Source organism: Eschrichtius robustus, chromosome 15 (assembly GCF_028021215.1).
Source record: "Eschrichtius robustus isolate mEscRob2 chromosome 15, mEscRob2.pri, whole genome shotgun sequence".
Lineage (NCBI taxonomy): Eukaryota > Metazoa > Chordata > Mammalia > Artiodactyla > Eschrichtiidae > Eschrichtius > Eschrichtius robustus.
The window spans coordinates 23,090,357-23,105,643 of NC_090838.1; the positions used below are offsets into that span (position 1 = coordinate 23,090,357).

General features: G+C 52.1%; 1 protein-coding gene across 3 annotated transcripts in view; it reads left to right on the forward strand.

Moving 5' to 3' along the window:
- The window catches only part of TOGARAM2 (TOG array regulator of axonemal microtubules 2), a 41,151-nt gene that overhangs the window by 15,217 nt on the left and 10,647 nt on the right, over positions 1-15,287 (forward strand). For 2 of the 3 annotated variants that reach the window (XM_068564644.1, XM_068564645.1), the window contains 8 exons: positions 1,326-1,479; positions 2,102-2,207; positions 2,992-3,227; positions 5,211-5,369; positions 9,960-10,077; positions 10,472-10,566; positions 12,445-12,637; positions 13,540-13,756. In XM_068564644.1, coding sequence (XP_068420745.1) covers positions 1,326-1,479; positions 2,102-2,207; positions 2,992-3,227; positions 5,211-5,369; positions 9,960-10,077; positions 10,472-10,566; positions 12,445-12,637; positions 13,540-13,756 — 1,278 coding nt within the window. The remainder of the gene's footprint in view (positions 1-1,325; positions 1,480-2,101; positions 2,208-2,991; positions 3,228-5,210; positions 5,370-9,959; positions 10,078-10,471; positions 10,567-12,444; positions 12,638-13,539; positions 13,757-15,287) is intronic. The other variant, XM_068564646.1, reaches the window with a different exon arrangement.

The following is a 15,287-nucleotide window of genomic DNA, read 5'->3' on the forward strand; positions in this document are numbered from 1 at the left end:
CTTGAGACATCAGAAGCTGACTGTCCTTTTATAGCTGGAGTTTATAATGTTCTTTTACTGTACATATTTATCGTATACCATGACAAATAATCATTTACCAATTATGGTAGTGACATAAATTTCCCTTTAAAATAAACTTATTTAGGATTTGAAAAGTGGGTTGATTTGAAGAAAAGTACCATGTAAATAAAGTACAAGTAATTTAGAGATATAGCAAAAAAATCATGAAATTGGTAACTGAATGGTTGATACTTGGGAAATACTGAGCTATCTAACCTAAGCCACTCATTTTATAGACAACAGAGACTCAAGGTCACCCAAGGTCTCTCAAGGTGATGGTGGCCCATAGGGACTAAGACTTTGGCTAATGAATCTTGATCCAGTGGCAAAGCTGAGAGGAGAATCCAGGAATGAGTTCTTTTTTTTCTTGGTTTTAAATAAAGGACTGCCCCAATTCAGATTTACCCAGGACTTCCTAGATAGGCCATAGTGAAAGTCATGTAAAGATGAACCTCTGAAGAAAACTAGGCAGGAAGTGAGAGCTCTGGATTCCAGTTCAGGCTCTGTTGATGGAGGAACTGAGGCACTGGGGGCGTCCCCAGCCTCTGTGGACCTCTAGTGCCTCAGCTCTGTGATTTGAGCATTGGACCAGATGGAAGCCTCCAAACGTCCTTCCTGTTCTAGAATTTTATGATTCTGGCATCTGTCCCCAAGGAAGGAGAGCCTAGAAAACGTGATCTGATTTTTAAACAACATCCCTGCTTATTGTCAGTCCCTGCAAGTGTGGCCACATCTTGACCACTCAAGTGTCAGCTAATTGTCTCATAGGTGCCTTCACTGTCCCCTGCTTCCTCCCGCCGGCTGCCTTTGGGCCACTTCCCTGTCTTGGGTGGCTTCACAAAAGGATGGAGAGTCGGAGGGAAGGAGGAGGAGGAGAAGCCGTAACACAGGCTCCTGCATGGGGATGAGGTTAGAGCAGGGGAGTCATTCCTTGACAGACTTGCTGGCCTCACCTCGAGCCACAGACAGGGCAGGATTGTGGGTGCGTCACCAGCACGGTGGGCTTGGTCACATGACATCAAGAGCCTATCACAGGCCAGTTTGTTTAGAAGAATCAGATTGGCGATGGTAGGGATAGAAACTGTCAACCAGGGGTAGGAGTTAGGTGGTCTCTGTGGCTCCCCAGGGAGTGCAGCCCAGGTCCTGGCTTCTCACCCTAGCGGGTCCCTTCTCCCTGCGTGCCCCCTAAGGTGGGCTCGGCGCTGTGCAGGTCTCAGGTCCTCCGGGTAACACCCGCCTGCTCCTTTCCTTCTCTGTGAGTGCAGCTCACTCCTTACCTGTGGTGCTTACTCTGGGGTCTCCTGAGTGGGAAGAAGAGGAGGAGGAGACGGATCTTCGGGCTTTTAAGGAGTTAAGGCCTTTCTCGAACCCCGAGCTGGGGCTGGTGGATGCCCTGCAGTGCCTGGACCGCAGCGACTGGTGAGGAAACACTCCCCGTGCTCCCGCCGCCGCCCCGCGCCTCCCCCACTGCAGGCCCTGGTCCCCTGGAGGAGGCGTGAGGGGTAGTGCCTGTGGGTCTGGCCGCCTGCGCCTGCCCTGTGCACTGCTCTATGACGCACCAGAGCCGGCCCTAGAAAGTACGATCTGACTCCGTGGCGCTTTCGTGGGGGCCTGAGGAAGGTCACAGCCCTTCATTTTTCTAAGTCAAGTTCATTCTGCTCCCGTGTTCCTCCCACACACAGTTAGTTGTGAGCAGAGCGATGACTTGGGGTCCAGAACGTTTGCAGGAAGGCCTCCTTGTCTTCAGTCCTCACGTGCAAGTGCCTTCTCTTGAAGGTGCTGGCTTTGTGTCTGGCGTAGGCCCGGGCTCTGGGGTGGGCTTCCTTCCTGGGTGGGGATGGGCCACGGGCCCCGCAGAATGGCTTGCACGGGACGGTTAGGATTTCAGCCTGGGTGTTACACCAGGACACCCTGCCGCTGAGGCCATTGAATCCCTCCGCACTGCGGTGGAGGTGCTGGTGACGTGGATGCCCTGGTCTGCAGAGGGAGGGGGTCCCTCCCATCCCCACTGCCTGTGACAGGGCTTGGACTTGCTTCTCAGGCAGATGAAGGAGAAGGGCCTGGTGAGCATCCAGCGCCTGGCGGCCTGTCACTCGGAGGTCCTCGCTGGGAGGCTGCACGAAGTGTCCTTGGCCGTGACTGGAGAGGTGAGGCCTCCTGTGTCCTGTGTACTCTGCTTGACCCCCAGCCAGTCCCCCTTCCCTGGTGCTGTTGCTCAGTGTGGGTCACACAGCAGCCACGGAGGGGCCCACGGCTCCCTGGAACATGGGCATCCCTGCCTATTTCTCAACCCTCAGCCACTGGAGCAGGAGCTAGCCACCCATTTCTCAGATTGGAAAACTGAGGCCTGGGGTTTCCTTATTTCTAATCTCTGGGTATTGAAACAATCAGAATCTTATGTGCCCATCTGTCACAGCCCTGCATTGTCCTCTGTACTTAGGATGCCTCAGGAGGGATGGAGTGTTCTGGGCCAGATCTCTAACTTCTGGGCAGTTGTAACATTTCCCAAATTCTTTCTCCTGTGGGGCTAGAGCTTGGCCTAGGCTGGGCTCAGAGGGGCAGTAAGATGTATCTTATCACAAGTGGAGGCCATGACCCGTGCCCTTGGGAACAGACTGTTCCAGTGGGGGACCTCGTGAAGGTCCAATTAAATAATTGTGTTTTCAAGACTAAGTGTTGCACAAATTTCAGATGATAATGATAATAATAGAATTGATAATTATGATGATAGCAACAGTAATAGTGTTTCTTTAAAACAGGACTGTTTTGCCCAGAGCAGCTGCAGGGTTTCCCTTTCTAGCCTGGCGAGGCCTAGGCCCGGGTGAGGGTGAGGTCTGCGGGAGGGTGGTGCAGGGCTCCTTCTTCGTATGTGCTGGAGCCCTTGGTAGGGCCCAGCAGTCTTGCAGGGTCCCCCTTCCATCTCTCTCCAAGGTCACCAACCTCCGCTCCAAGGTGTCCCACCTGGCCATCAGCACCCTGGGAGAACTCTTCCGGGCCTTGAAGAAGAATATGGACCAGGAGGCTGAAGAGATCACCCGCTGCCTGCTCCAGAAGATGGGGAACACCAGCAAGTTCATCCAGAGGGCGGCCAGCCGGTCCCTGGGGGCCATGGTGGAGCACGTGACCCCCACCCGCTCCCTGGTGGCCCTCACCTCGGCGGGCATCTAGTATGCGGGGGCATGTTGTCTGGGGGTGGGGGGCGGTGGCCTGGGAAGGTGACACAAAGGGGAGAGGCGCTGGGGTGGGGGAGGAGCAGGGAGATGGTGCAGGCGCCTCCCGTATTTACCTGGGCGAGGAAGACCCCTGCTCCCTGGTGGGCTTCTCTCCCACCTCTCCTGGACCAGCCTGTGGGTAATGAGGGGAGCTCAGGGCAGCCCCGGGTTCCAGCTGGGAAGGGACAGGTGCTACTTACTGTCTGCTCAACACTGGGGAGCCCATAGTGGCTGTGGTAATGTCCCCAGAGATGGGGCAGCAGAGGCAGCCTTTGGCCTGTGCCTGAGGAGCCCCTGCCACTCTCCCAGGGGAAGGGTGCTTCCTTCTGATGAAATCTGGGCCACGAGGAGAGCAAGGCACAAGATCTCCTCCAGCTGGCACCGCTTGGCCTTCTGGGGAGGAGGAGGGGACTGGCAGCTATTGGAGCCTTTCTGCAGCCAGATCTGCTTTCTCTTTATGTAAAAACCAAACCCAGCAGCAAAACCAGAAGCATTTCCCAAGCCCTTTCTCCCACAGGGTGAAACATCTCTCAACCCCAGCAAGCCAGTCACGACACCAACCCTTACGCAGGGGGGCCTATCAGGTAGAACCCAGGGCGTGTTGGAGCAGCCAAGAGGCCTTTGCCTACAGACTCCCGAGCCATGTTGGCTGCGTTCACATCCTGGATTGTTACTAAACTTCCCCATGCCTTGGTTTCCTCATCTGTAAAAGGGGGATAATATTGGGTTGGCCAAAAAGTTCGTTCGGGTTTGTCCATAACATCTTATGGCCGAACCCGAACGAACTTTTGGGCCAACCCAATGATAATACTGTTGTGAGGAGTAAAGGAATTGATTCAGGAAAGAGCACTTACAGCAGCGGCTGCCTCTACCTCACATTTATTGAATGCCCACCATGGCTACTATTAACTCGGGAGAAATGAACTGTACTTATCACTGGATTCCTCCCCATGCCTCCGCGTCCTCACCTGCAAGATGATGACAGTAGTAGCTTACGGGGTTGAGGAGACACTGGCTTGAAGGTGCTTAGTATGGTGCCTGGCAGGGAGGCTGTGCTCACAGCAAATTGAGACAGTTGACTGTTGTCCGCGAGAACCAGGGGAGCCTGGTACAGGGCTGTGCAGTTGAATTCCCGGGGATCTGGCTAAAATGCTGATTCTGATTCAGGGGCTAATGGTGCTGGTCCCTGGACCAGACTGAGTAGGGAGAGCCCAGAAGCCTCCCTTTGTGTTCCACTGGGATGGACCCCAGGGCCAGTGTCACCTAATGGACTGTGGGGACATTGAATCCACATTGAATAGGGCGAGAAGTAAAGAGGTGACATCCTGATGGGTTCCTCCTGTAAGATTTCAGGTTCTCCCTGAAATCATCCATCAATCTCCTATCCCCCCCTCTGTCTCAATTCAGCTCAATGAATGTGCAGTAAACTCCCACGAAGTGCTGAAGGGTTGGCATGTGCCTGGCACCAGTGGGGCATGGGGGATTCGACTGAGAGGAAGACTTGGTGCCCCCTGGGAGCCATGTGGGTACCCCTGTACTTCCCAGGGGACAAGGACACTGCCACCCCCAGAGAGCACCACTTCTGCCTGGAGGGCTCAGAAGGCAGAAGCAGGTTATTCTAGGTGGAGAAGATGTGGGGAAGTACATTTAGGCAAAGGCAGGACAGGAGCTCAGGAAGGAACGGGGACGGTAGGCACACAGTGCGTCTGGTGACGTCACGTGTCTTCACGTGCTCAGTCCACCCCGTCATCATCCTTAGTTCCAGTGTCAGGAAGCGTTTGCTCTTTCCTTGAAGATTCCCTTTAGTCTGCTCGGGACCAAATTTGGAGCCCACTGAGGCATGAAACATGGATGCACAACTGTAGGTCCATGTGTGCCAGGCTGGGGACCCACACACCGCATTCCTTGGCTGAGCCCTTGTCCGTGATTGTGTTTCAGCCACCGAAACCCCTTAGTCCGGAAGTGCACTGCCGAGCACCTCTCGGTCGTCCTGGAGCAGATAGGCGCCGAGAAGCTTCTCTCAGGCACCAGAGACAGCACGGACATGCTGGTGCACAACCTGGTGAGGCTGGCCCAGGACTCCAACCAGGACACCAGGTAATGCAGGACCAGGGTCCTGGGGATGGCTGACGTGGCCAGCCCAGGGCAGACAAGGCAACCAGCCAGCCTCGAGGGCCCAGGCCCAAGCAGCTCAGCTTCCCCGGGGCCACTCGGAAGGACAGTTGGTGGACGAAGCTGTGTCCTTTCCCTGCAGCTGTCGTCCCACCTCTCCACACCGCCACAGCCGGGGCGGTGGCTCAGGGAATGGCCGCTACCCACCTCCCCCGCCCCCGGCTCCCCTTCCTCACCTTCCACTCCCTCTCTAGCCATTGCCATCTTGCTCCAATTCCTGTCCCAGCCCAGCTCCATTCTGTATAAAGCCATCCATTCATTCAATTTTTCGAGAGATATTTGATAAGCATTCTTTTCATTACTATGAATATGACTGTGAATAAGAAAAATTAGGCCCCTGCTGTCTTGGAGATTACCTTCTAGTTGGGTAATAAGCAAGTAAATAATTATGACAGTTTTAGACACAGAGGAGGGGTAAAACAAGATGTAGTAGAGAACGGGGTCAGGGCTACTTTCGATTGAGAGTCAGGGGAAATCTTTCTAAGGAGTGACATTTGAGTTGAGAACTGATTGGCTAGTAGGACCCAGCTCTTTGAGGGTCTGGGGTGCAAGAGTCACAGCAAAGGAAGATAGTACAGAAGCTCCCGGGTGGGATAGGCTTGCTGTTTAATGAAGAGAAAGGCGAGGCTGAGTGGAGCACAGTGAGTGAGGGCAGTGGCAGGCGACGAGGCGGAGACGGCAAGGCCAGGCCAGGGGGGCCTCACAGGCCCTGGTCAGGAGCTGGGATTCCGGTCTGGGTGTGACCGGAAGCATGGAGGATTTTTCAGTAGGAGTGTGAGTCAGCGTTAGATGGTTTTAAGCAGGAGAGTGATAGGATCTGATTAACTGTCTTTAAAACCTGGCGTTGGGGTGCAGTTAATCACACTCCCCGGTTCATGGTGTGTTATCACCATGTCTAGGGCCCCCAGCACGCTCGGTACAGCTCCAGAGGGCACGTCCACACTGCGTTCTGTGTTGTGTCTGAGGCAGTGCCTTCGTGTGGGGTGTCCGTGCAGTGCAACCCTGGAGCGATGCGATGCACGGAATGCCTCCCACCCTGCCCAGTGCACTCCCACGGTGCTGCACCTCAGTCCTCGTAGGTGGCCCCTGACAGCGCCCAGGAGGATGTCTTTGGGAATTTGCCCGGAGCGCGAGTGAGGTCAGGGCCGTGTTCACTCAGGCCGCCCAGGCGTCGCCGGGAGCCCTCACGCACGCGGTGCCCCTCCGCCTCCCTCCTGAGTGCCGAGGCGTGTACATCCTTACAACATTGCAGTTGCTGGATTTCACATTTTTGTCCATCTGATGGGGAAACGTTCTAGCTCGTTGCTGTTTCAGAATACTTTTTTTCCCCTCCCTGATTACTAACAAGTTTGAGTGCTTCTTTATATGTCTGCTAGCCTTTTGATTCAAAAAAACATCTCTTTATTCTGTTACTCCTACAACATAATGTTAGGCTATGGGAAATTCGATGGAGAGGTAGAAGGCCTAAACAAAACAGAGCTTTTTTATACTTGGAACTTGCTGTCTCTGTAGGGTCCTGTTTGGGGATTTTCTGCCTCTCCATTCTACCTCTCCAGGAATCAACCCATGAAGATAGCACAGAGATTCTCCCTATCGGACCCACCACTGTTGAGCTGTTCTCTATCTGTCCTCTTTCTTAGAGGGGGCAGCAAGAAAATTTTGGTCTTACTACAGTATTCTCCAAAATAATTTGTATATGCCTCAAACCCTTCCTATATCATTAAGGATCCGGGTTTTTGAAAATCAGGTCAGGAAGAGACAACCCCTCAACCCTAGTATCTATTGTTAAATCCCTTCCTTGACTCACTGACCAGTGAAAGGGCTGGATGACTAAGTTAAAAAAAAAAGTTGGACATTTCAGGGGAGACTGATCATGAAAATATTACCCTACGCACCAGATTTAATGAGCCCCAAGCTTTCCTCCTGGTTTTCAAGCTGATGGGTGTTCTGATCTGGGGAAAGAATGATTAACAATTTTGGCAGCTTTCTCATTTTGTTTTATCATTTTTTAGAAAATATTCCCTTTTGTTACCTAATAAACAAAAATTATTTATAAAAAAAACAACAAACAAAAAACATCTCTGACTACTTACTGGAGGATTGATAGTGGGGGAGAGGGGCCAGGATGGAGGAGGAATGCCAGGCAGATGGCTACCCCGGAGTCCCGGCAAGAGGTGCTGGAGGCTGCAGCAGGGGGAAGGGGGTGGAGTGGGGTCTATCCTGAAGGCATAGCTGATAGCAGTTGGGTGCTGAGGATTTCAAAGAGGAATCAAAGATGATGCTTAGGTTTTTAAACTGAACTGAACAACTGGGTGAATGATAGTGCCATTTACTGACAGGAAGAATATTGTCAGGGAAGTAGAAGGTTTTGGTTGGTTGGTTCTTCATTGTTGGTGGGGGGATGGGCATTAAGATGTAACATCTCTCCAGATCTAAACCCCTCTCCCTTCCGACCCTTTCTCTCACGCTGGATGGCGTTGACGGCACTTCATTTTGCTTCTTGGAACCCTATGCTTCCGGCTTGCATGGTACCACATTCCCTGGTTTTCCTGGTCCCTCTGTGCCTTTCTCCCCCGCCTGCCCGCACCCCGATGCCCGTGGCTGCAGGAGTGTCTTCGTCCTCGTCCCCCTCTTGCAGCCTTCTCTGAGCGGTGCCATCACTTCCTGTGGCTCCAGCCACAGCAAACTCTGATGCTTCCCTGTGTCTCCCTCCAGGCCAGCCCTTCTCTGAGCATCTGTCCCATCTTTCTGACGCCCCCACAGGACCCATCACCGGGATGTCCCACTGTCATCGTCAGTGCAAACTGTCCCTAAATGAACTCATTGCCTTCTCTTGAAGCCTGCTTCTCTGGCTGTGTTCCCTCTCTTATTAAAGTCTATTATTATTTACCAAGTCATCTAAGATGCAGAATGGGGAATTTCATACTTCATTTTCCCCCTCCACATTTTAATATCTTAGAATCCTAGGCATCTCACAGCTGCTGTTGGCCAGGCAGCAGTTATGACTTGGGTTTTACTATTTATACAGTTGCACACTTGATCCTTGTTGCTCATCGTATAAATGTTTGAATTACAGTTTGCATTGTAGGAACTACATTATGAACCTTTCTTTGCTGGTTAGCCTTTTATATTTATGTAAGAAGTCACTGTGGAGAATTGTTGAGTTTAATCGCGTTTAAAATGTCTTAGAAATATTACACTATTATTTGGCATTGAAATGGAGCATTATTGTATATGAGAAAAGGCATGGAAATAGAGCGATGGGGCATAAATTCGATATTAACGCAAACATTCATCACTGAAGGAATCCAACCTAAGGACGGAAGGACACTTCCCAGAAAAGTGTTACTTCTGTTTCTGAGATAGCATGTAAAAGGATGGCCTTCACACGGGGCTGTGTCACTGAAGGCAGTGGAAATCACCAGTGTCTTCTTTTTCTGTTTTTCCTTAGTGGAAAATAAATTAATGGTCCATTTTACAATCAGTGGAGTTTTAGGTTGAGTGAAGCATGATAATTCTAGATGCTTTGGGCTCCCCCTCCAAGCACCTACCAAGTCCTGCCATTTCATCTTCTTTAGCAGCTCTTGAATCTGATCGTCCCTACTTACCCCTACCCTCCTGCCTATGTCAGGCCTTCATCATCTTTTGCCTGGACTATTATAGTGGCCTTCTAACAGGTCTCCCGGCCCCCCACCCTTGTCCCCAAAGATCCATCCTCCACACTGCTGCCTGAGACATTTTGACTTTAGTGCAAATCTGATCATTTCTCAGCTTCCCATTGCCTGCAGACTAAAGCCCAACTCCTTCATGTCTCCCTAAATTGAGTCCTATCTTCTTCTCTAGCCTATTCTCTCCCTGAGTCCAGTCCCTGCCGGCTATTCTCCAACCACACACCTGCAGACCTATCAGACTGTCTTATGGACCCTGGGATGTCTCCCTCCTCCACTTACTCCTTAATCCCATCCCACTTGTGTACTCCTACTCATTTTTTGAGTCCCAACCCAAGGTCACCTCTTCAGTGAAGCCCTCCTTGATTCCCCCCCTTGCCCACCACTGTTTATCAGATAGAGTTGACCACTCCCTCCTATATTGCCCCAATGCACACTTCCTCAGACTTCTAAATGTCTCATGCTAGAAAAATGTTAATACACTTTGGTATAGTCATCTAACAGAATATTATTTAGCCATTGAAGAGGATGACGTGGGAAGATCTTTAATGGTAAAGCGAAAAAAGCTGGGTAAATATTGCGTATATATTCTGATATCAACTAAAATGTATATATGCTTGGAAAAAAGACTACAAGAAAATATGTACACATTTAAGTGGTTTTCTCTTGGTAATGAGATTATGGTTGTTTATTCTTTCATGAATCTAGTTTTTAACTGGGTGGGGATTACTGTCATAATTAGAAAAAGTATTAAAAATTCTCTTACTATAATTAGAAAAATTATGTAAAGCAAATTTGTATTGCATTTCTGTGGTTGTTTTTCATCCTGCTCTTTGTCCAATGGCAGGTTTTATGGCCGGAAAATGGTGAATATCTTGATGTCAAACACACGGTTTGATGCATTTCTGAAGCAGTCCCTCCCATCCCACGACTTGCAGAAGGTCATGACAGCTATTAAACAGTGGGTGAGTCAGCAGGCAGCGAGGTGCGAGCTGGTCTGGGGTGGGAATCAGAGCTGAGCCTGGCAGCCCGCAGCCCTCACGCTGGTCAGGGGAGGGGGGCACGCACTCCAGAGGCTTTAATTTCATCCATGACTCCTGATGGGTGGAATTTCCTTCCTGGTGCTCAGACCTGCTTCTGCCTCTCACTGCCTGTGTCCCTTGAGCCTCCCTGGGCCTCTTTGCCTTCATTTTAAGTGGGGATCTTGATCCCTGACCCGATTACCAGTACTCTGGAAGACTCCCCTGTGCCCTCCCAGGTGGAACAGGTTATTCCTCTTGTTTTGGTCTGGACTGGAGTGTCTGGCCGTTCCCCACAGGGCCACCCCTTTTGGCTCATGTTCTGTGTGTATTTTTCAAGGGAATAGAAGATGGTGATGAACTTCCATCTGCCAAAGGCCGCAAGGTGTCGAGGAGTCTGGTGGTGTGTGAGAATGGGCTGCCCGGCGAGGATGGGTACAGTACCTCTTGTCTCCCTGGGGCTCCCCATCCAAGACTGCTGACGGCGACGTTCTGCTTGGCCCGGGGGAGGGGTGGGCATCTGGGCTGTGACTGAGACCTAGCTGGGTCAGCAGGACTCATGAGTAAATTTATGGGAAGGGTTCCCTCACCCAGATCTTGGGGAGAGCAAATGCTGGGCTCAGGAGCATCTGCTGGTAGAGATGGGTTCCTGCAGTCTTGGCCGTGTAGGTGCAGTTTAAGTGGGATGGATTGTTGGTCAGCCTTTTTGTGTGAGCTCAGAGTTTCTCCATTCACTTAGAGCAGCAGGGCCTTTCCGCATAGCCTGGAACTAATTTAGAGGCAGAGATGGAATCAAGGCGGATGAGAAGGAATGGGCCATGGGGCTAGAGGGTGGGCATTAGGAGGAGTTAGAAATCCAACAGGAATCTGACAGTCACTCCTGTGCCTAAAATGTGAGACCCTTCTGTGATGTCCCAGGAGGAACACGTGTGGACTCCTAAGCTGGACCCCCAGGGATGCCCCCTGCCCACCGCTTCTAGAGTAACTTCCTGCTCTCTCTCCACGCATGCTCTCTCAGCTCATGCTCCCTGCGTTCTCTCTCACTCCTGTGCCTTTCCCTACGCTGTGCCATCTGTACCGGAACATGCCTATTTATCCTACAAGAGTTGACTCACCTGTCACCTTCTCCCAGAAGCTCTCTCTGACTCTCTGCCCTCATGTCCTCCGGTCGGACCGGTTGCCCCCTCCTTCAGTCCTCTGCCTCCCATTGGTCTGTGAGCTCCTCCGGGCAAAGACCACATCTCTCATCTCATTATTCTCAGTGTCTGGCACTTCTCTTGGAACTCAGTAGGCAAAAGAGCGTGGAATGTAGGGATGAATGTCAGAATGATGTTGGGCTCTATTGGGTGGGACCCGGGTGTAGGCCATGAACTCAGAGACCCAGGTCTGAGTTGGCAGTGGGAGACTGGGGTTCTGTGTGAAGCGACTCCCATGCTGGCTGAAACAGGCCAGGGGAAATGATGGGCACGTGATCCCAACATAAGACAACAGGGCTTCTTAACATTTCCCTAGTTCCGGAGGAGTGTGAGCAGAGCCTAGGCAGCCAGGGGTCAGGATACAGGCTCCTGGTAAGACCTTCCCCCACTCTTAGATTAAATTGTGCCAGTCATCCTTCCGTGGATTTCCACCCCCTCAGTCCAAGCTCCCTCACCCCATTCTTTTTTTCTTTTTTTAAATTTATTTATTTATTCATTTATTTAATTTTTGGCTGCATTGGGTCTTCGCTGCTGCACGCGGGCTTTCTCTAGTTGTGGCGAGTGGGGGCTACTCTTCGTGGCGAGTGGGGGCTACTCTTCATTGCGGGGCGCAGGCTTCTCATTGCGGTGGCTTCTCTTGTTGCAGAGCGCAGGCTCTAGGTGCGCAGGCTTCAGTAGTTGTGGCACATGGGCTTCAGTAGATGTGGCGCACGGGCTTAGTTGCTCCACGGCATGTGGGATCTTCCCGGACCAGGGCTTGAACCCGTGTCCCCTGCATTGGCAGGTGGATTCTTAACCACTGCACCACCAGGGAAGCCCCCTCACCCCATTCTTAACATAGCTTCTGGAAAGAGGAAAAAAAGGCAGGAAGAGAGAGCCCTGCCGCCTGATAAGGGGATAGAGCTCTAGGCAACCGAACTGTTGCCCCCTGAGAAAAAAGCATGTCCAGAGTTCCCAAGGCCTGTGTCCCCAGGCAGCGGGTGGAGGGGAAGCTGGGGTGGACTAAGCTGCAAGTGAAACTCTTGTTTCAGCCCCACCTGTCTTTGGGGGTTGTGCGTGGGACAAGAGATGTGTCCGTCCCCCCGGGCTGCCCAGGTCAGACGCTCCTTCCACGTAGGCTCAGCTCCAGCGGCCCGCGGCTGGCAGGGCTGCGCTCCTCCATATGGGGTGGCTTGGAGACGGTGGAGCAGCTGCGGGAGCTGACACGGCTGCTGGAGGCCAAGGAGTACCAGTCTCGGATGGAAGGCGTGGGGCGGCTCCTTGAGCACTGCAAGGCCAAGCCAGAGCTCATCACCGCCAACATGGTCCAGGTGAGTGCTGCCCCATCTCTGCCCTGTCTTTCCCTGGTGGGTGCAACTTTGGAAAACTCGGGACAGGGTTGGACATTGCGCCGGACCCTTCAGGGTAAAGGGAGCCTGACAAGCACTTACTATCCAATTGCCACGGTAATGCCGTAAGACTATCTGGAAGTGGCCAACTGGGCAAGGGCATCGCCTCCTGCTGGGTGCGTTGGGACCACTCAGAGATGTCCTGGGCGTCTTTTGTCCTCCCAGCAGTTTTACAGGGAGGAGGGCAGAGGCGGAGGATGCTGCGGCTAAGGGCAGCTACTGATCCAGCAACGCACGTGAGGTTTTGGGGGCAGAACATGTGGTTGGCCAGGCGACGGGGCCAGGACGGCTGGATGGGTGGGTTCGGAGTAGGCATAGGCTTTCACAGGCTGGAAATGAGGGCAGATGCCTGCTACTTCCAGAAGTGAGGCTGCTGACACTCTACAGAGAAGAGTAGTTAAGACACAGGCTTCAAGTTTCTTACTAGCTGTGTGATCTGGGCAAGTCATTTAACATTTTTCAGACTCAGTTTTTGTTTTGGTGGGGTTTTTTTGGTTTGTTTTTTAATGGTAAACTGAGGACGAGAACACGTGCCTCATGGGTCGTTAAGATCACTCCATGAGCGAGTGCAGCGTACCTAACAAGATGCTCTACACCCTACACCCTTTGCACTCATCGAGTACTCAGTATACAGTCGTTTCCCCTCTTGTCCTCCTCCCCTGTGAGAGGTGAGCTCTTCTTCATCACTGGGAATGTTCTGGCATAGGCTGGACGGCCCCTGTCGGGGATGCAGGAGGAGTACCCTCCGAGGGCAGTTAGTTGGGCTGTGGGACTCCCGCCCAGCCTGGGTTCCCATGGGCTCTTGGTTTCTGTTCCCTCAACAGGTCTTTGATGCTTTCACCCCAAGGCTTCAGGATTCCAACAAGAAAGTGAACCAGTGGGCGCTGGAGTCCCTCTCCAAGATGGTGCCCCTCCTGAGAGAGAGCTTACAGCCCATGCTGCTCTCCATCATCACTGCTGTAGCAGACAACCTCAACTCCAAGAACGCAGGAATTTACACTGCTGCGGCGACGGCGCTGGATGTAATGATTGAGAGTCTGGGTGAGCCTGCCCACAGCCCCTGCTTGGCTCTGGTAGGCAGCTGGCTCCCTCCCTTGTCCCTCCGTAGGGTTAGGGTTGGACATTCCCACCTTCCCTGCTTGGGAATCAGCAGAGCGGTGAAAGGCATCGATTGGCTCTCAGGCCAAATATTTCCCCAGAGGTTGTGTAGGGGAGGGGTGGGCAGCCCAGGGCCTCCCAGGTTCTTGGTTGGCAGGCTTTTCCATGGGACGTCCACCTGTTAGAAGTGGAGGAGATGTGGAGAATATCTAGTCTTGCCTCCTCGTGGTACAGGTGATGGAAATGACTCACCCCAGGTCACACAGCACCACAGTGAGTGAGCCAACAGGGCACTGATGGAAAAACAGATCAGGATTGCCAAGAAGGAGTTAGGAGGAGTTGTCAAATTTTTTTAGTTGTAGAGATGGTAGCAGGGGATGTGGCTTGTATGGGGACCAGGCAGGATGCTGGTGAGACAGTAGGGCAAGCCTGTTGGAGAGGACAAAGGTGGCCACCTTGATTGTCTGACATGGGAGTCGAGCTGGGACCCATTGGCTTTTTGAGCATGGGATGAATGAGGGTTGCCTTTTAGGAAGACTGGGGCTAGGGTTTGGGGTGGGAGGGATTTGGGGTGAGGGGTGGAGAGTGAGGGTGGAGTGGAGGCTTGGGGGAGGAATGAAAAGAACAAAAAGGTGGGAGCTATGGGAGAGACATCAGGAAAGGCAGGAGCTCCTCTGTTCCTTACGTGCTTTGCAGTAGCACATCTTGGTTCTTGAACATTAGGTGGAAATTTTGGTGCATCTATTGATACTTCTGTTATCCATTCCTTTCGTAGCTGATTAGATGGTGATATTTGGTGTATCTAGTACACAGACTGAAGTGCAAGTTCGAACCCTCCAGTGTGTGAGAACGTAGTACGTGATAGACGTATGTCCAGACCAGTAGAACCACGAGTTTTCACAAACGAATCTTGCCTTGCTGTGAGGAAATGTATGATCTGAGAACCGCTGTTGGCCTTGTTGCCATATGTCCCGATGAACACAGAGCAACGTCCTGCCTCTAGGACGCACAGAGCATCCCCGTGGTGCGGCTGGAGACACTGCCTGGCACACCCACCCCTCCTCCCCATCCTGCACCTTGGCCTGAGTGCAGCTCCCTGGGGCTGGGACAGCAGCTGTGTCCTTGGCTGGAGCCTCCAGGAGACGTTTCAGTTACAAATCAAAGGTCTGGTCAGGCCCTTCTCCGCCTCTCGAGATCATAAATATTGTCTATTTCCTCTCTTCATCTCAGAGGGAATTTATGATTTGCTGAGTTTGTTGCTGTAGAACAAACAACATAAATCCAGCTCTAAATTACGGCTTGTTCTCAGCGCTGCCCTGGGTAAGTGAGATTGCTGTTGCCAACAACCAAGGCTCTTGGTAAATCACCTTGGGCCCTATATTTATTAGGAAAACCTGCACCAAGCAAAATAGGTTTTAGCTATTTGAAGAGGCTAAGCACCCTTGTCTGGCGAGAGGAGCTTTTAACTCTTCCC